Source organism: Spironucleus salmonicida, chromosome 5, assembly GCF_000497125.1.
Source record: "Spironucleus salmonicida strain ATCC 50377 chromosome 5, whole genome shotgun sequence".
Lineage (NCBI taxonomy): Eukaryota > Fornicata > Diplomonadida > Hexamitidae > Spironucleus > Spironucleus salmonicida.
The window spans coordinates 1202074-1221097 of NC_090600.1; the positions used below are offsets into that span (position 1 = coordinate 1202074).

Below are 19024 nucleotides of genomic sequence, written 5' to 3' on the forward strand. Positions count from 1 at the left end.
TTAGTAAATAAATTATATAGACATTTAATATCTACTTAATACTACCAATTCACCCCTCACTCAATAATTTTCTAAAATTATTCTTCTGTAAAACCAAGTTAAATAGCACCCTATAAATGCAATTTTTACCTCTATAATACATCAATCAAATTCTATTATTTCTTTACAATATTCAACAGTTCATCTCTTTCTCTTTCCACAATTTTAACAGTTTCTTCTTTAACGTTATCGTATTATTATAACTTAGTATTAAGCTATTTTATAATTTGGTCTTAGTCAGAGAGTTGATTTTTGAGTTTTTCTATTACTTCCTAAGCCTATTTAAGACGTTTTTCTTTTAGTTCTACCTGTTGAATTCCCTGATTCGCTATTTTTGATGTTCCGTCATTTCTCTTCTACAAATCGCTCAAAATTGCTTCTAATTCTTAGTTTCTAAGGCCTTGTTTTTCACTATTTTTAGCACTCATTTCGAGTTGTTTTCGAAATTTCTCACACTGTTATTTCACAGAATTCAACTAATTTTCTGCGAAAATTTTAACTTCTTTTGCAGTTTTCAACTCAGCTAACGAAGCTTGGTAGTCTATTTAAATCTAATTTTATGTCTTAAGCAGCTGCTAAACGCGCGTTCTTAAATATTCTAACTCGGCATTTTCGCCCAAATTTTGCAAAATTTCGGGTTCCACTCCCAATTTTCCGAGTTTAGACGCCAGATTAAGTAGTTATGATTGTTATTGGTTATTTGGCTATACAGAATTCTTAGATTTCTGCGGGGTAGGTGGTTTCTATGTGATTTGTGGTGTTGGTGGTTTTTCAGAGTGTTAAGCGGCCTAAATAAGAAGCTCATTTGCATGTTATTAATGTTATTTTATTTAGTCGTTTTTTGACTAGATATCATGTTCAAGTTATTGTAAATAGTCCTCTAATGAATTATCCATTGTTAATAAAATTTACCTGCTTTTATTAAATAATATAATAAATCTAAAATAATTTTATATGATGAAAACCAATAATCATTAATCTGACTACTTAGCTATACTAGCTGTTGCATATATCAAGGCACTGATACAGAAAAAACTCAATAATATTTAATATTTAGAATAAGATATTAACTCCTTTTTCAGTTAAATTTTTCCAAATTAAACAACCTTCGAATCTGCTAAGAAAGATGTTGCACCAAAAATCGCTTATATATCCTAAAATGATCAAATATTTGCGGCTATAGTTGTCTTGCTACAAAAATTATAAATTAGCACAGTCTAATTCCCACCATAATTTGATTCTCTTTTTTAATGCTCCTAGAATATTGATGAATCCATGCTCTAAGGTGGTATTGGGCTCATTAGTATGGAGTTATAGCAGATACGGTAAGAGATTCTGAAAGTAAAATAATTTAAACCGTTAGAACTAACGTAGCTAGAAATAATTTTTCACACTTAACTAGCTTAGATCGAAAAGGCTCGAACATTTGCAAGAAAGGCCAAAGAAAAAATTTTCTAATAGAAGTAAGAAATAGATAATTTTTCGAGATAATTCAGTGAAGCATCTGATATGAGTACTCTAGATGGTCTGAAATTTGACAAGCAGGAAGTAAAACAACAATATAATTCGTAAAGTGTTAATTAAAATTTTAATGAGAATTCACTACATGAAAGAGTAAACACTCTTGAACAATAGCATATTAGCGATTAGTAGTTAATTTAGAGACTTTCAAGCCATTAAAATATGTTAGGGGAACTTAATAATGAGATTGTGAGGTTGCGATAAGAGAATAAACTTTTAACCCTTGAAAATAGTATTAAGGAATAGAATAAGTGACATAATATTCTCACTGTTTATGATTATCTCTAGGTTATTCGATTCGCTTTTTATCAATTTTTGCATATTTAATAGTAATATCAACCATTCTCATAATACTTTTAACTAGTCATTCTTCGTTTATATACAAATATCGTTACTCAGCATATCCTTCTACCATTTTAATAGTTAAACATACTTGAAAGACCATGAATTATAACCTAAAAGCATCTCAGTAAGTTTGCGTTACTATTTTATATTATCTCTCATTTTTTCTATAAAATAACTTCTTAGGATTTCATTAGACTACAAGAATGAACTAGATCTAGCAAAATATTATATTCATCTAAATCCTATTATAATATTATCTTTTCCCCCTTTTATTCTAAATTCTAAGTTATTACATTATTATAAGCAATTAATCATCTATGTTGAATTTATAACAATCTTAATTGCTTTAAATCAATAGAACTTCTGCAAAACTTTTATAAGTAGTTGTTTCCCTTTATTGAATAATTGGAATCAATCGACGTATTAACTATATATCCTTATTACTGTATGTATTATTCTGTTTAAATAAAAAAATTGGTCTTTATTCTATTTCAAACCTAGCTGGTTATTAATTTATATTATCAATAAGCTCAGATTCACTAGACCCAAATTAAATATCATTAAAATTTTATGTGAATAAAACTAGCTTTCTTTGTGGTTATTTTGTTTTTATTATTGAAAGTTATTGATCATGCTACAATACATGTAACTGTGATATATACTATCTCTGCTCATCAAGTTAAAACATCCGCAAAACTGGCGTTGGTGAAACAATACTCTTATTTTATAGACATTATAGACTTATAAGTTTTGAATAGTAGTTTGTGTATGCTCTCAGTATTTGTGTTTATCATTTACTAATAATAGATAGTTTCTATTACTTTATTTTAATGTATAAAAGGGGCATATTTAAAATTAATATACATTTTAGTATAATATTACTAATAAATATATGTAGATTTAACTATATTATTTAAAAGACACATTAATATATTATAATAAATAATAATCAACATCAAATTTCCTATTTAGATTTATCAAAATTACCACGTGTTAGTTCTTATTTTCCTAAAATTCTAAATAAAAACATAGAAATGTCTTACTATACTAAATTTAACAATGAACCATTACTTTTATCTAGTATTGTATTATTAAAATAGTGGAAAATTTTCATAGTATTATTTACTATCAATTTATGTGTGATATTGTAATAGTAAATACACAAATACATATACTAAAACCTTGCTATAATCAATTATTGTTTGATTATAATATTAAATCACTTCAATTTAATAGCAAAACATTTTGTTTTACGTTTTAATATAACTAATTCCTCAAAATTTTATCCTTTGAATTAATGTTAATTGAAACTATGCATAATTATAGATCTTAAATAAGACTTATACTACGTAAATCTAAGCAGAAAAACTAGTTTTATAATTTAAAAATAAAACTACTGGTGTATATTAATCAAAATTTCTCATTAAAAATAATAATCTAACAATACTTTAATAAATTCTATATAGTATATACTTTCCACTATTTAATTATATTAACTTTTTTCAAAATAATATTTCTTATGTTAACAAAAATTATAATTAATATTCATTTAATAGTTTGTAATTGCTATTTCTCAACAAAGATAATGGAGTTTTATAATATCATAAAATCCACCTACCAGAAAAATCTTTTATATACAAAAATTAATAAATGGTTATAATTATTAATATAGCAAGCAAGCAAATTTCTATCAACGCAATATGATTAATCCTTGGTGTCTATATGTGTAATTTAACTTTTACTTTGAGCCATAAAGCTTAATTTATAATTTTTAGATACAATATCGAAGAAAATTAAACTTTTAAAATTATCAAGATATAAATAATATTTACATTGGAAATTTAATCTTTTTATTATGGTCCTGCTAAGTTATATATAAAACAGTATAATTTAATTTTATATAGTTATGCCAAAATATAAATTAAAATCCTAATTTCCTTTAATAATTAATAAAGCATTTAGTTATAAACTTTGTTGTTTCTATAAGTACAATAAAAGCTTATATAATGTTATAAATTTTTAAATGAGGACAAAATTTATAAAAAATAGCAGTAAGTTATCTTAAAACGTCGGCAACAGTTACATTGGTATTCCTATTGAAACATGCTTTACTCCATTAATACCAATCTAAAAAATAAATCAAAAATCAAAAAAATTAACAGATTATTTAAACTGTGAAGAATTACAATAAATAAAAGCTATATCTATATAGTAGCTAAACTTAACAACTAGCAATGAAGATATTTTTAGTCTTTCCGATTCGTAGTCAAATAGAATTACATAATAATGAAGAGTAGCATTTGTCTACAAATTGCTAAATAATATAAAACAGTGAATCGTTACTAAGATCATTCAGAACCTTAGCTAAAAATGATCAAGCCAACCATTCTTTCCAAAACTGTTTGAAGTCTTTATTTCCAGGAACAAAATGTCCTCCTTCATGTTCTATATATTTAAAATTAGGAAATTCAAGTCTTAAGGTATGAAATGACTGCTATGATATAGAATTATCAGTTTTTCCATATATTACTGTAATATCTTACAAAATATCTTGCTAGATAATGTTTTCGATTAATTAAGGTTGCTTTTAAGAATAAATTTTATCATACCACCATGGAGAAACTAGGCATACTTTAACTTGAATAGCTGACTATTTTAATGCGCATAATAAAGCTGTAGCACCTTATGAGAATGCTATTATATTATCGTAGTTATTTTTCTGTATCAAATCTATAATAAAATTAACAGACTCTTATAGATGATAAAATCTACGGCCAGATTTGACAGATTAATCTATCTCCCAAACATAATACGCCTTTGCATTATCTTATATGTCACTTACTGCAGCTGCAACATTAACAGGAGGATCAGATCCAAGGACATATTATCCATTTTCCACAACAACTGTAAATGGAGCATCTGGTGAATAATATTCTTACTTTTTATTTAATCTTCTTATACTCCCAAGTCTAGTATAAAAAGATTGTCCATTCTAACCAAATCCATGTAAAAGCAATGTTTTTTTCATTTTATCAATTTAAAATAGATTATGATATATAAAATCATATTTTAACCACTCCAAAAATTCTCACTTCAAAAAATGCATATTCAGTTTTCGATTAAATCATCTCAACACAACAATCGTACACCGCTTTTGAAGATCTCGCCTATTGATGATATAGTAGCAGTTGCATCTAACGCCTCGGTAATAGTATACTCTGCCGACGGTGGCAAAATAGAGTAAATTGACACGCAAAATCACCCAGTTTTGGACATTGCCTGGTCCTCGGACGGCAGCTATTTAGCTGTTTTAGCACAGAATTCCAATATCGTCTATTTATGGATGGCGCTCCATAAGCGGCAAACGAAGCTCACGTTGGACGTCAGCGACCCAATTTGCATAGACTGGAGCTACTCGACCAAGCAGCTTGCCATAGGAACAGCCTAAGGTCATATGTTTACATACGATGCCTTTTCTTCAGCAAGAGTTCCATTTATGAGCAAGCACCAAAAGCGCCTTTACTCGATTTGCTACACGCACACATCGGACCATATTGTAACAATTTCACCAGAGTCGCTGAACGTTTCAACCTCTTCTGGAGAAACGATAGGTTATTTGCGTTAGAAATCTCTTGGATGCATCTTTTTAGGCCGTATTGTGGCATGCCAAATCAAAGGTCCATCCCAGCTTTTTGATGCAGTTTGTGTTCCTGTTTATCTTAATGCTGCACTCTCCAAAAAGGCTAAAAATGAAATTTATCCTAACGCATCCTCGATATTCTTATTGATTTTGAACGTCGATAAGGCTGTTCTTGGGGGAGGTGAGGCCAAAGATATTTACTAATTGCTGAAAGAAGGTAAAAATGGTTATTATGCTACTGAATTATGGACTCAAAATGATGCTGATACCTTATTAGACCTCTAATACATGCCAGGGACCGAAACAAACCCTCCTTAGCTTGTATCGTTATTGTCCAGTGGAAATATTTTTAACACGCTATTAGATCATTCTAGACAAGAGATGAATGTTGTTATGTAGGGAGAAGGCAAATATAAATATGGCACTATTGTTTCTAGAAGAAGTGCAGAGTGTGTTTAAAATTGTTACGCATAATTTTTGAGTTATTTAGAAGAAATTAATAACCAATATGGTATTGTTGAGAATACCAACGGAAACTAATAGTTTAATTTAGTAGTTTCACGTTCACTTTGTCCTTCTCGCTCAATTTCAATTCTACAAGTAATCAAAAATTCATCCAAATTCCTAGTTCCATTTGACAAATCAATTAATATTATTGATGTATCATCTGGTTCTAATATAGAAAAAACTTATATGGATTTTACAGGTGGTAAGAATAGTTTAGGAGTAGTCAGCAATTATCCAACCAATATTGTTTTCTCTAACACATCAAATGCTATATCGATGTTGTCTTTTTCGAATGGATCTACGATGCTTTTGCTTACTAAATCAGTTTCAGTTCATTTAAAGTAGACTATTGAAGGATGTATTCCCCAACCAACATCGTTTACAACCGAAAATTATTTATCTTGTAAATACTAAGGTATGCATATTATCAATCAAATTTCGCCAAAATAGTTACTCATTTAAAAGGTTATTCCATGCCAATTTTCTACACCTGTTATTTCCTAATTTGCGAATGAAATTTCACTTCCATAAGAAGCCCAAAAACTTGCAATTTCATCTGAAGCATTTGGTTATGTTAATGGCAACAATATAACTTGGTCATCAATTTCACATGATGAAAATTATAATTTGAACTTGGCTTTCCGTACAGCGCAGTAATTAAACATTCAATAATTCTAACTTATTAGTGTCAATAGCTACTAGGTTGCCGCCATTAAAACAAGCGACGGTGGTGTAGCAATGCATGCCGGTGGAGGTGTTAGTGTCATTGTTGACTTCTAAGGTAACAAAATTCAATAAATCAAGTGTTGTTCTCCGTTACTTTTCACTCTTTCAGACAAGTCTCTTCTTCAGGTTTACAATATTGATGTTGATGATGATAAAATCTATTATAATTTGGTTTCTTAGCAATAAATGTCTAATCAGTTCAACTCACAAACTAATTCAAGCGATGTAGAGCTTGAAATCATGCCTGGAGGTGCGGCTGTAATGATTTACAAGAAGAATACACTTTGTAATCCATAGGTTTACTTACCCGCAGAAGAAATCCTTTTAGATGATATTTTCAGGCAGCAAATTGCACTTTCTTAAGTACTTTTTGATACTTCGCTTTTGGGTGTTTTTGCTGCCTTCAATTCAACTTCTAAAGGTGATTAATTGTTTGCAAATGAAGTTTTTACTGGAGCAGTTGCATTTTCAGTTGCGGATTATGAAGGGCCGACAGTGCTTTTCTCCAAGTCATCAGTGCAGTCCAGAGAGACTATGGCGCTGCCTAATATTCTTTCAAATGGTATAAGTTATACTATTTCTAGCAAAATTGAGGAATCTGATCCGATTCCTGGTCTTGCAAATATTCATCAAGCATTGACTTCCATATAGTTGCCATCAAATTAATCATAATAAACATATAATTTCATCAATTATGTCAACCCAATCACTTAAATATAGACTTAAAATGTGTCTATTTTACCAACTGATAATTAGGTGTCAATTTAGCTTTTAAATCACTCCCCAGAATTTAAAAAGATGCCCCATCCTTCGTAGATTATTATATTCTCAAGAGCAGCATGTGAACTATGCAATTTAGGTCAAACGACATTAGCACTTCATTTTGCTGTGCGACTTTATAACGTCGCATTACTTAAAATAGTTGGAGATTCAGCCCTTAGATTTGGCGACACTGAAACCGCATAATGTGCTTTTAACGAGCTTAGCTTGATGTAGTAAGTTTACGAAAAATATGACGATGAAATAAAGTAACTATAAGCATTTTTTGAGGGAAAATAGTAATCTGAAATTTTCAGCTCGCTCCAAATTTGCCAATTTTAGTAAAATCTTTAGAATAATTTTGAACCAGCAGCGATTTCTCTGTTTATTTCAAGAATTTGTGCAGAAGAAACTGATGTTAGTACTAGTTTAGCATATTCGTTGTTGATTTCTACACCAGACATGGAGAAGCATCCGAAAGATGCAGAAAAAACTCTTGATATGGCCGAAAGGCTCTTACTGAGGTCAAATAAACCTTCTTTAGCGTTATCGTTTAGAGTTGATTCTTTAGATTGGGCTACAGCGTCTGATTTAGCCAAAAAGATATCATCTCCTTATGTTAGAGCTGAAATTTTAATATAACAAGCTGGTGAGCTGGAAAGTAAGAATTTATACTAGGAAGCAGCAGAAATATGCTTACAAATTGCAAAATCACCAAATTAGAAAGATGCTAGGGTTGAGCTTAGCTCAGTTCCTGCGCATGTTTAGCCGTTGTTTATTGGTGTTTTGAGCCGTTGTTATGTAAATTAGGGAAAGATAAGCGAGTGTAGAGATTTAGCTTTACCTCCTAAAATTAAGGAAAGATATCAATATAGACCTAGAGACCCATTAAATATTCTACAAAGAGTACGTTTATGTTATGAATGTGGTGATATTTTATTTGCTTAAAAGCGTTACGTTGATGCTGCTAACTTTTTTGAAGCTGCAGCTTAGTTAATTGCTACTTGTTTTAATAAATTAAATAAGGAAATTAATATGCTTAATACTGCAGAAGTTTCTTTATATGAAATTGTATTCGGTAGTGCAGCTGAAAATATGTTACTATTCTAACTAGTATAAGGCTTAAAAATTAAATGTTAGATCAATTATGAGCTTATGGTTAATGATAAGTCCGACCAATATGATATTTAGTTATTGCAGTAATTAGATAAAGATGAAACTGAAAATTAGAAAAAAGCTTAAGCAGCCAGTTTGCCATAGAAATTAGGAGATATTGTAGCAAAAACTGACCTAAATGAGTTAGATGCTGGCTCTTTACTAAGCAAGGCAGCTAATTGTTATATTAAAGGTAGATAATTCGAAAATGCTGAAGCCCTTATCGAATATGTTACTGACAAAAATACTATCGCCGATTTAGCCAGAGTATTTATGCGTGACAATCCTGAAAAAGCTTTGAACCTTTTCAAGAGAGCAGGCAAAAGTTTAGAAATTGTAGAGTGCTTACTTAGTTTAAAGAAAGTTCCAGAGGCTGAAAGTGCCGTACGAGAAGTAAAGGTACAATTGGATAAATTAGTTGCTGGTAAAACTCTAGGCTCAGAAGCTCTTATTATGGATATGGAAAATGAGTTTCGCCAATCATCATTGTTATTAGCTAATTTCTTTAAGCGTGCTAATGCAAGTAAAAAAGCAGTGTACTACTATATTATGGGTGAAAATTACGATGAAGCATATGAATTAGCCATTGCCACTAAGAACGAAGATATACTTATTAAGTATGTCACAAATAAAGCACCTTCTGAATTCCTTAAGAAGGCTGCGAAATATTTTGCTTCTCCAGATCCAGATAGTTAGGAGAAGAAGCCAAGGAATATGACAGCTGCTGCAAAGTTTTTAGAGCTTTCAGGTGCAGTTGATAATGCAATTAAATTACTCTTAAACTATGGTGATGGTTCTTCGGATATTGATAAAGCTATCGATCTTCTTAAAAATTGCAAGAACATGGTTGATTATGTTCTTAAATATCTTTAGGGTGGTTCTGATGGTGTAAAGAAAAATCCAATTTTTATTTTCAAATTATACCTAGCTCTAGACAGGCATTAAGATGCGGCTAAGACAGCTTATATTTTAGCTGATAGAGAGATTGAAAACTAGCGCTTTAATAGAGCTAAGAGTATATTACTTACCTGTATGAATAAACTGAAATAAGCAACTGGTAAGGTGCCTTAAAAATTCAGACAACAACTTATACTTATGCATGCAGTTGATGTAGGTAGAAAATTTGCCAAGCTTGGTCTACATTAGTAGGCAGGTACTTGCTTATATAGAGCAGCTAGAGTAGCTAGTAGATTTAATGAATCTGCTAGTAATATTCTTATTTCGGCTTGTGTTGAATGTAGTAGGGCTGGCCCAACGATGTTACTTGAAGCTTATTAGTGTGCATGCGTATTACTTAAAGAATACTAAGATGAAATTCCTGATAAATATAGAAAGCCTATTGAATTAATCGTTAGAAAACATAAAAAGGATTAAATTTAAGAAAATGTTTCACTAAATTGTTGTCAATGCCAAAGCGAAGTTAAGGCTGGTAAGCTGGAATGTGATTCATGTTAAGCTGTTCTTCCTCTGGATGCTGCAACAGGGAACTAAATGACATTAAGCGACTATTGTGAATGTCCTTATTGTAACTGGCAATGTTCTAGATTAGGTCTTTACGAAATATATTCTTAAGATGAAATTAAAGCATATGATACCACTTGCTTGATGTGTAATTAGGTATTTGACCTTAAGGATTGTTTGGTAGTTGATAATAGCAACTACCAATTAATCAGCAACGGTAAAATGAATTATGATCACTATGAAAATAGGCCATTAATTATTTTTGAAGATAGTAATTTAGCAAGGAAAAGATATGAGGAATGGGTTAAGATTTGGTATGCTGAAGAAATTAAAGAAACTAATACGACTGAGAAGTAAGAATGACAGGTTTATGCTTTTATCTTTATTTGTTTTACGTTTAATGTTGATACATATTATTATTAATATTTATTACGTTCTTAAATTTTTGTTGGTTCATAAAAATAATTCGCATAGGATTTCATGTATATAATAGCGACACGATATAATGAATTATTTTTATATTTAGAATCACAGAATGAAATTAGTCATTGGGAGCAAATTATTTTATATAATTTACTTTATATTTGAGTTTATAACTTTTCAATTATCATATTGGTTTATGTTACTTAACAATTTATTAATAATATGATACATATTAAAAACATTCTTAAATGTTATGTGACAATTATGTCTATAAATAATAAAATAAAAATAACCTTTCCCATAAATGAAATTAGGAACATTAATTGGTGTTGTTATGACACTATCTAATACTTCTTTAGGAGCTGCAATTCTTTAGCTCCCATTTAGATTTGCTGCACTTGGAGTGCCGTTGGGTATCACATATTGGTTTCTTTCCACCGTATTTTCATTATTCTTATTGACATAATTAGCGCGACTAACTCATAAATATAAGGCTAAAAATGTTACAGAATTGATAACCAAAACTGCAGGTAAAAAGGGGATGATTATTTTAAGTATAAGTAATACTGGTATGTTTTTTGCTGTTATTACAGTATATATAATCATTGGAGGAGATTACTTAAAAACAATTTGGGTATTAATAAAACCTGACGCCCACTGTAGCGCTCCTGATAGCTTCGATACAATATTATGTGAATAATTTAGATAATGTCAAGGTTATAGTAAGAAACTTGATATTTATACAAGGCTAATAGTCGGTGGGTGCATATTTATGTTAGAAAGCTTCATAGGTGATTTAAGAGTACTTAATACTATCTCATCTGCTGCTGTTGTTATTGTTTTATTTACCCTAATTGCGTTGGCATATAGAACCTTCTAATCTATTATAACAAACTAAGTCCCATTTTTGGATACTTATATAAATCCAGAACCTAAAATTCCAGTTAAACCAAGTTTAATTTATGCATTGACTTCAATACCATCTTTCTTTTAATTATATGGTGCCTAAATGACTATAACCCCAATATATAATGACCTTAAGGAAGAAAATTATAAAACTGTTAAATGGGGTGCAATAATATCAATAATTCTAACCTCCTTATTGTATTTGCTATTTGGAATATTTGGAATAATTATCTTCTATGGTCAAAACCAAGGGAGATAATACCATTATGACAATATACTATTAATATTTAGTCCTAATGATATACTTATGACGATAGCGCGAGTATCGTATAGCATAGTTATCATTGTATCGTTTCCCGCTATAATTTATGGTATGAGATCAGTAATTATGAGCTGGTTTAATGCAGATCGAACTCTAGACAAAAAAGGAAAATTAATATTTTATCTTAGTGGGATTATAATTGTTATATTTGCAACTATTTTGGCGATAATAGTCCCCTAAATATCAATAGTTCTGGATTTATTTGGTGCAATATTTGGGATATTAATCTTTATCCTAATCCCTCTTTTAATCATTATATACGAAGATAGCTAACCAGACATGATAGATTCCCCTATAGAGGACAAAAATCACGAGAGTCGACCACGTGTAAGTTCTCTCCCATTAGGGGAAGGCAATTAAGGTTAGTTATAAGACTTGACAATAGAAGATAATAAATCTATAGAATATAAGTCTATTAAACCTATTAATAGTAAATACAATATATTTTTATGGTGTGTCTTTGGACTTTTTACTGTTATTGGCTTAAATGGTCTCGGATTTACAATAAACGAAATCATTTAAATAAAAGAAGAAGTATGTAAACCTTGAATGAACTTAACAATAAATTTATATTTTAATGATTTTGGCTATAACATACTTGTATAACTATTAGAATTAAATTTACTAACAAATATGAAATCATTACCATTACGAAATAACTTATTTATTATTATATTTAATTTAATTTGTACTTAAATGTTATCTAAAATACTTTAATTTTTTACCCGTTCAGAAATTCTATTAAAATAAAAATAGAAAGAGCTATCGAATTATAAGCAATCTATAATCGACCTTACTGCGTAGCTTTCAGAATTTGAATCATAAACATAAATATTAAATAATGACGTAATCTCTACATAGGGAAAAATTTAGGTTTATAAAGGAACCCATCAGATGAATGAATTGGATACTTAAAGATAATAATAAGTAATTTCTGATATAGAATTTTTATTTTTAGAGCGTGATGAAATAAAGCAATAGATTAAAGATTAGACATAGATTGCACTTCAAAAAGAAGCAGAAATCAAAAGAAAATAACATGATTCGAAGCTTATAGAAGAAAATAATAAGGAATTTATTGTTGAGTGTGAAAAACTGAGAGAGTTTCATCACCATCTCGAAAAATAGGTTGAAGAACTAGAAAAAGAATTTGATTGAATATTAATATATTATATTATTTTTATTTTTTATGGAGAAGAAAATTGAATTTCTAAGATAACTATTTGGTGAACCTAAATAAACCTACCTTCCAGACTTATTCTAAGGACATGCAATATTTTCTTGCCAAAATTTTTAACCCTTATCAATTAAAAATTTAAAGGAGAAAACATTTAATCCTAAAAATATTCATTCTCGTTAAGTTTTTACGGAATCACTACAAGACACAAGATTTATTATTTCTAACATACCAAAAGATGCACATGAAATGGACGTCATATAATAATTAGAAAAATTCTGTTAGCTTATATCTTTCAGCTTCACATATAACAAACAAGGCCGATTTCTACGATATGGGTTTGCAGAGCTTGCCTAACCTATTACTCTCGATAATATGAAATTAAATATAATTAAAATTCATTCCAGATCCACTCCAAAATTCAAAAAATGACATTTTTTTCTGCTGCTAATTCCTTCGGATAAAATAAACCAGCTTTTGGATCTACTGCTACTCCTGCACCATAAACTTAACCACCATAATTCGTTATAGGTTCTGGTGTATAATAATTTAGAGCTGATAAATTACAATCTATTCATGATCAATTACTGTCAGGATACTAAGAATCTGGTTAAAAATAATTTGTTACAAATTTTTATGTATACTAGGAAAAATAACAGTCATCTTTAGCAGCAATACCGGCATTTAATTCAGGATTTGGAAATTTTAATAAACCTTAAACAGCTCATGTGCCTGATTCTATGCAAACTAGCACAAACCAAGCTAACAATTATGCTCTCAACACTTTAACACCATCAGAATATAGAGGTTTTGCTGGAATATAATAAAAATTAACTTAGACATAAGAGGATTCGAAAAAAGTAGATTAATTAACATAATAAGTTAACGAGAAACTAAGTAAAATATTAAGCGCTTAAAAAGAAATATTTATAGAAATAGAAGAGCAATAATAAGTTTAACTAGCACTTAAAGTTTAATTACTGCAAAACTAAGAGAATGAGCAATCATTCTAGTATGGGTTTTCTATTAGCTTAGAAAATTTTTATGGAAGATTAAAAAATATATAAAACACGATATTAAAAGTTAATATGAATACAGTTAAATCGTTTTAAATTGATGAAAAAATAATTTAAGATATAGAAAAACTAGGTGTTTTAATTTGTAAACTTTTCGAGTGAACGTTTTTCTCACATCATATTTAAGTGATACCTAATCTAGCAACATTAGTAACTGCGGTTTTGAGCTGCATTTTCACTTTTGGCTCTATATTTGAGTTCATTATCATTTCACTAGTTGCTAAGAAATCTCCAGCCTAATTACTAAAATTGACACACCTTGATAATCTTTCCTCAGTACCAAAATCAATTTTACCTCCTTACTGCCTGGCAAAAGTACATGTTTCCTTTACAACTTATGAGAATGAGTTACATATTTCTTGAACAATGTTACAACAAGATACCACATTATCATAAACATCAGGCCTATTATTCATTTCCAAGCGCTTCAAATTTTTATTTATAATTTCTAAGACTTTAGTACCACCATTTAAATCTAAAGTCTTTAAAACACCCATTCTTTATAAAATATCACATACTAACCGACAATCATCAAATTCTTAAACCAAGTCTAAAACATCTCTCTCTTCTCTATTTTTTAATTAATTTAATACAAGCAATTTATCTGACAAAATCCCCAATCTGTCATTATGATTTTACATAAATTTATCTATGTTCACGCTTCCTTTGCTACTGTAATTACTATTACTTTTCTTGGGCTAACTTGGCACGTACTCAATTTTTTCAGAATTATCAATAGCTTTGTACATATTAGTCGGATTATCTTCCTTATTAAAAGGAAATACGTATTTCAGAGAAACCACGTATATAACAACATTTGCATTTGGATTAGCAACCATAACTAGTATTTAGGGAATTGTTGAAGTTGTTCGTTGACAAACAGAAATAATATTATTGAATTGATATTCTAGCTAATTTTTCATGAATTTTTCGCCTGAATTTTCTACTACTCCGTAATCAAATATATCAATACCGTGTTTTCTAACACCTACAGTGATCGCATCTTTAACTGGACAAAATAACCCGCTATATCCACCATTTCTAATTGGTGTGGTACTTACAACCCCACAATTCTAGGCGTCAAAAACAGTAGCTTTCTACCCGTCTGATGCGATGATAACCCGCTCTATCGGATGCGAGAAAATATACTAAACGCTCTTAAACGAGGAGCTTGTATTCCCAAGAAATATTTCACCCCTGTAAATCAGCTTTGTGAGATCCCAGACTAGAATTCTACCGCTTGCATCTCCGATATACAGCCAGCTGGCGTTGTAGTTAAACTACAGGCTTACAATTTCGTTGATGTCAACCAGCTTCGTCATTTGGCCATTCTTCATCTGGGACTGGTGCGCAGTGTTCAGATCTTGCAGTAGCTGGCCTTCACTACAATTCCAGAAGCGAACATTTCCGTCCTTCGCACCAGTGGCCGCAAACTGGCCGTTGGGCGTCAGTGCTGAGGCTGTAACTGGCGCCCTGTGGGCCGATATCTACTTAGTCTGTTTGAGCGTGTGGGGGTCGAAAATGATGGCTTTTCCAGAGTCAAAATACGCTATTCCAGCAGTGTCATTTTTAGAGATTGTTAAGCCCTACGGTGGCGCGTCGAAGATCGCCTCTGCTTTCATGACTGGCGTACCAAGGTCGAATGAGCGCATCGTGTTATTGGATACGCAGAAGAAAGTTTGCGACTAGCCTCCGAAAGCTGCCACTTATGTGTTAGTTGCAAATGGTGCAAAAGACTAAAATGGGAAAATTTTATCTGTCATTGTGAAACGGTGGAGTGGGTGATATTATATAATATATAATATTTATATAATATATTCAATTTTTGTTAATTAATGATTCGATAAATATTTATTTTAATGTATAAATTTGATAATAAATTGTATATGAAATGTTGTTTGAATAGTGATTTATGCATAAGAATAAATATAAACATGGTAAAATTTAATAATTTGTAACAGACTAACTTGCAATCTGTTTTTGTATTTTTAATTCATTGACGAAAAATATATAACTATTTTGATATTATAGAATTAATAAAAAATTTAAAAAGTTATGTTGTCTCATATCAATTTTTTATTTATTTAATAAACGTAAATATTAATCTATTTGTAAACGTATTTACAAAAACTATAACATATTATATTAATATTATAATATTATTTTTATATTAACTAAAATAGTTTTGTACATATATATTACATATATGAAATTATTACTAACATTAACTTCACTGAACAATTATTCTATAATATAAGTTAGTACATTGTTCGTTTAGAATTTAAAAGAGATTTATATAAAATTTCATTAATTAAATTAAGATAAATTTACTTCCTAATTAGAATGAAATCAATTAAGGAATAGCTTAATATCCTAAAATAAGACTCTACTAAGCTCGATAGACGTCTCCAATCATCAGAGTAATTGCTATCCCAAATGTACGAAGCACTAGTGCAACATCCAACACAACCTATACCGGCATCTACTGAATTTACTAAAGCTGAGCATAGGTAATTCTTACAAGCTATAGATGAATAAGATAGGAAAAATGTTTAGCAAATAGCTCAGTATATACCCACAAAGACACCTGTCTAAATCCATAAATATGCATCTTAATACTTTATGCAGTACGACAAAACTATGATAGAAATCATGAAACAGGCTCACGCTACAGATCTAGCATTCAAACAAGCAAACCAAAAACCACATTACATGTTTGCAGTATAATAGCTGGCACTGGCATCCCCACCACCCTTAATCAAATAAATAGTCATCAAACACGCAAATTCTATGTTTTATGTCGTTTGTGGAACTAAGATACCAGAAAAGGACTATGGAAGAGAAATAAGAAATTATATTCAAATGGCAAATTCATTTCTAAGCTATGTAGTTACTTCGGCTGGATAATATGCGATTCGATCAATTATGACTGTCGCACTAGGTTTTTGGAAATTCTGGGAAGAATAGGAATTTTAGATGAACAATTTCGCAAAAATAGTCGATTTGCACGTAGATATTGTTTGTGCAATTGTATTCTGTATGATGGTCGTGAGTTGTCAGTGAAAGTTAAATTTTATTATTTTATTAGCTAAAATTTTTATTTTTTGTTTTAAAAATTATTGTATATACCATATATTATTATCAATATCTAAAATTTTAATTATTTAAGAATTATTAGGTATAGCGTTATTATATTTAAATAAATGTAAATTACTTACATTCCGCATATTTTCAAAACTTTAAAATGGCAGATAAAATCTTACATTAATTAGACCAAATTGACTAATTAGCTTAACAGTATGAGTCTGCTCCTAATATGGTACAGGTAGAATAACTCTAAAACGAGCTCAAGGATGTCTAGAATATATTGGTTGATATCATTACATCTGATAAGTATCCTGATGAAGTTCGTGACATTACCTAACGCTATGGAGAAGTATCTTAATAGGTTGAAAGACTCAATGAGTATGCTCTTAATTCTACATCAAATCCAGTCACTCGTCAGCACTTGATTCCTCCAACTATTTCGATATCCTCATCAAGGCAACTTAACACTAATGTATAGTAATTACGCCAAACTCTTACTTCTATGCATTAAGCTGTTTTAGAAACCTCGGATGTTGGTTAAATCACTTAAGAATAAGTTATTGAGTAGCGTGAAATTAAGGATATCTCTACTCTTGCTGTTAATTCTCTTAAATAAACATTAAATGTTTAAAATAATAACTTATACGCTGAAAACTAACGTCTTCGTGACTAACTTGAAGAAGTATTAGCTGAAAATAACGATATCAAGTAAATCAATGTTACCTTACGTGCTTAATTAGATGAAGCAGTGACTGTCGCAACTCTTGGTGAAAAGAATACTAAGACTCTTTATGAAGAACGTGGTAGAAATGCTGAAGATACTGAGCGTTTAACAGCTGATGTTGACCGTTATAGAAGTAAATTTGAAAACTTGAAAGTCTTATTTGATATGGAATAGAAAAATTCATCTGCATCTCGTTAAGAATCCATATAAAAACTTACATAATTAGAGGCTGAGAAAGATGCACTTTTCGATGCAAATTCTAAAATGTAGCTTCGTTTAGCTGAGCTGGAAGAATGCGACATGGACAGCGCTGCTATTGAAGTAAAGAGAGCGGCACAAACTATTATTGAATTAAACAAATAGATTGATGAGCTTAAAAATAGAATAGGTTAATAATAACAAGTTGACGTTGATACTACTCAAGCTTTAAAAGCTACAATTGCTGCCATCCACGAAGGTGATACTCAATTTATTGAATAAACAGTAATTTAAAAAACCTAATTAATGGACCAGTTAAAGAGCTCTCGTTCTGAAATAGATCAATTAAAAAGCAGGTTGCAGAATAAGAGAAAATGAAACATTTTGATTATATTATTTTTTAGTCATATTTATGATGTAATTATTGTACTCCAAATGTAGCTTCTTATATGATCAATTTTATAGTAAAATTGTTAGTGTATTCAAAATTAACAATTATAGTAAAAATCAGTTCATATATTACTAAATCCTAGCTGTTTGAATGTAGTGATTTATAATTAATCTTTAATAATTTGCTCCCAAATATAAATCCTCCTCTCACTCATTCTAACTACTCCAGCAATCCATCCAAATTTTTATGCACTTCTACAATAGAATTAAGAAATGCTTCCTCCACTTTCCCTTCCGAATCTTACTTTTAAATCCTAATTAGCATAGACTATTCTAGTGGATGTGGCTACCTTATAGCCACATAGCGAATATTGTTCTGTTGTCTAAGTTCATGAGCTAAAAGTGTTGCGACGGTATGATCACAATGTGGAATATTGAACTCAGCTGCATTTTTATCTGTTCCAATAGGATGAATTTATAGTGGTTATTGATTATCTAAATAACGTACTGCTTCTAAACGATTTGGTAAATTTTCCATTTAAAAGGAACGGAATATAATATATAGTAA

At 30.0% G+C, this 19024-nt stretch overlaps 11 protein-coding genes across 11 annotated transcripts; 7 read left to right on the forward strand and 4 right to left on the reverse strand. All coding sequences in view use genetic code 6, as the record gives it.

Annotated features, from left to right (window-relative positions):
* Positions 1 to 56: 56 nt before the first annotated feature.
* Positions 57 to 935, reverse strand: SS50377_25287 (uncharacterized protein; the record flags this gene model as incomplete). The annotated part of the gene is made up of 1 exon (XM_067909120.1): positions 57 to 935. The coding sequence occupies one exon, from the start codon at positions 933 to 935 to the stop codon at positions 57 to 59; it is 879 nt and encodes a 292-aa protein (XP_067763941.1).
* A 58-nt stretch (positions 936 to 993) lies between these two features.
* On the forward strand, positions 994 to 1815 carry SS50377_25288 (uncharacterized protein; the record flags this gene model as incomplete). The annotated part of the gene is made up of 1 exon (XM_067909121.1): positions 994 to 1815. One exon carries the CDS (start codon positions 994 to 996, stop codon positions 1813 to 1815), a length of 822 nt encoding a protein of 273 aa, XP_067763942.1.
* A 2464-nt stretch (positions 1816 to 4279) lies between these two features.
* On the reverse strand, positions 4280 to 4933 carry SS50377_25289 (Serine hydrolase (FSH1) family protein; the record flags this gene model as incomplete). Its single annotated transcript, XM_067909122.1, has 1 exon — positions 4280 to 4933. The coding sequence occupies one exon, from the start codon at positions 4931 to 4933 to the stop codon at positions 4280 to 4282; it is 654 nt and encodes a 217-aa protein (XP_067763943.1).
* Positions 4934 to 5005: 72 nt separating this feature from the next.
* On the forward strand, positions 5006 to 10516 carry SS50377_25290 (WD40 repeat protein; the record flags this gene model as incomplete). The annotated part of the gene is made up of 1 exon (XM_067909123.1): positions 5006 to 10516. One exon carries the CDS (start codon positions 5006 to 5008, stop codon positions 10514 to 10516), a length of 5511 nt encoding a protein of 1836 aa, XP_067763944.1.
* Positions 10517 to 10880: 364 nt separating this feature from the next.
* SS50377_25291 (Amino acid transporter family protein) lies at positions 10881 to 12353 on the forward strand (the record flags this gene model as incomplete). Its single annotated transcript, XM_067909124.1, has 1 exon — positions 10881 to 12353. One exon carries the CDS (start codon positions 10881 to 10883, stop codon positions 12351 to 12353), a length of 1473 nt encoding a protein of 490 aa, XP_067763945.1.
* Positions 12354 to 12500: 147 nt separating this feature from the next.
* On the forward strand, positions 12501 to 12962 carry SS50377_25292 (uncharacterized protein; the record flags this gene model as incomplete). Its single annotated transcript, XM_067909125.1, has 1 exon — positions 12501 to 12962. One exon carries the CDS (start codon positions 12501 to 12503, stop codon positions 12960 to 12962), a length of 462 nt encoding a protein of 153 aa, XP_067763946.1.
* A 447-nt stretch (positions 12963 to 13409) lies between these two features.
* Positions 13410 to 14159, forward strand: SS50377_25293 (uncharacterized protein; the record flags this gene model as incomplete). Its single annotated transcript, XM_067909126.1, has 1 exon — positions 13410 to 14159. One exon carries the CDS (start codon positions 13410 to 13412, stop codon positions 14157 to 14159), a length of 750 nt encoding a protein of 249 aa, XP_067763947.1.
* Positions 14160 to 14173: 14 nt separating this feature from the next.
* SS50377_25294 (WD40 repeat protein) lies at positions 14174 to 15820 on the reverse strand (the record flags this gene model as incomplete). The annotated part of the gene is made up of 1 exon (XM_067909127.1): positions 14174 to 15820. One exon carries the CDS (start codon positions 15818 to 15820, stop codon positions 14174 to 14176), a length of 1647 nt encoding a protein of 548 aa, XP_067763948.1.
* A 580-nt stretch (positions 15821 to 16400) lies between these two features.
* Positions 16401 to 17120, forward strand: SS50377_25295 (uncharacterized protein; the record flags this gene model as incomplete). The annotated part of the gene is made up of 1 exon (XM_067909128.1): positions 16401 to 17120. One exon carries the CDS (start codon positions 16401 to 16403, stop codon positions 17118 to 17120), a length of 720 nt encoding a protein of 239 aa, XP_067763949.1.
* A 181-nt stretch (positions 17121 to 17301) lies between these two features.
* On the forward strand, positions 17302 to 18444 carry SS50377_25296 (uncharacterized protein; the record flags this gene model as incomplete). Its single annotated transcript, XM_067909129.1, has 1 exon — positions 17302 to 18444. One exon carries the CDS (start codon positions 17302 to 17304, stop codon positions 18442 to 18444), a length of 1143 nt encoding a protein of 380 aa, XP_067763950.1.
* A 223-nt stretch (positions 18445 to 18667) lies between these two features.
* Positions 18668 to 18994, reverse strand: SS50377_25297 (RNA polymerase II subunit Rpb11; the record flags this gene model as incomplete). Its single annotated transcript, XM_067909130.1, has 1 exon — positions 18668 to 18994. One exon carries the CDS (start codon positions 18992 to 18994, stop codon positions 18668 to 18670), a length of 327 nt encoding a protein of 108 aa, XP_067763951.1.
* Between the last annotated feature and the right edge of the window lie 30 nt (positions 18995 to 19024).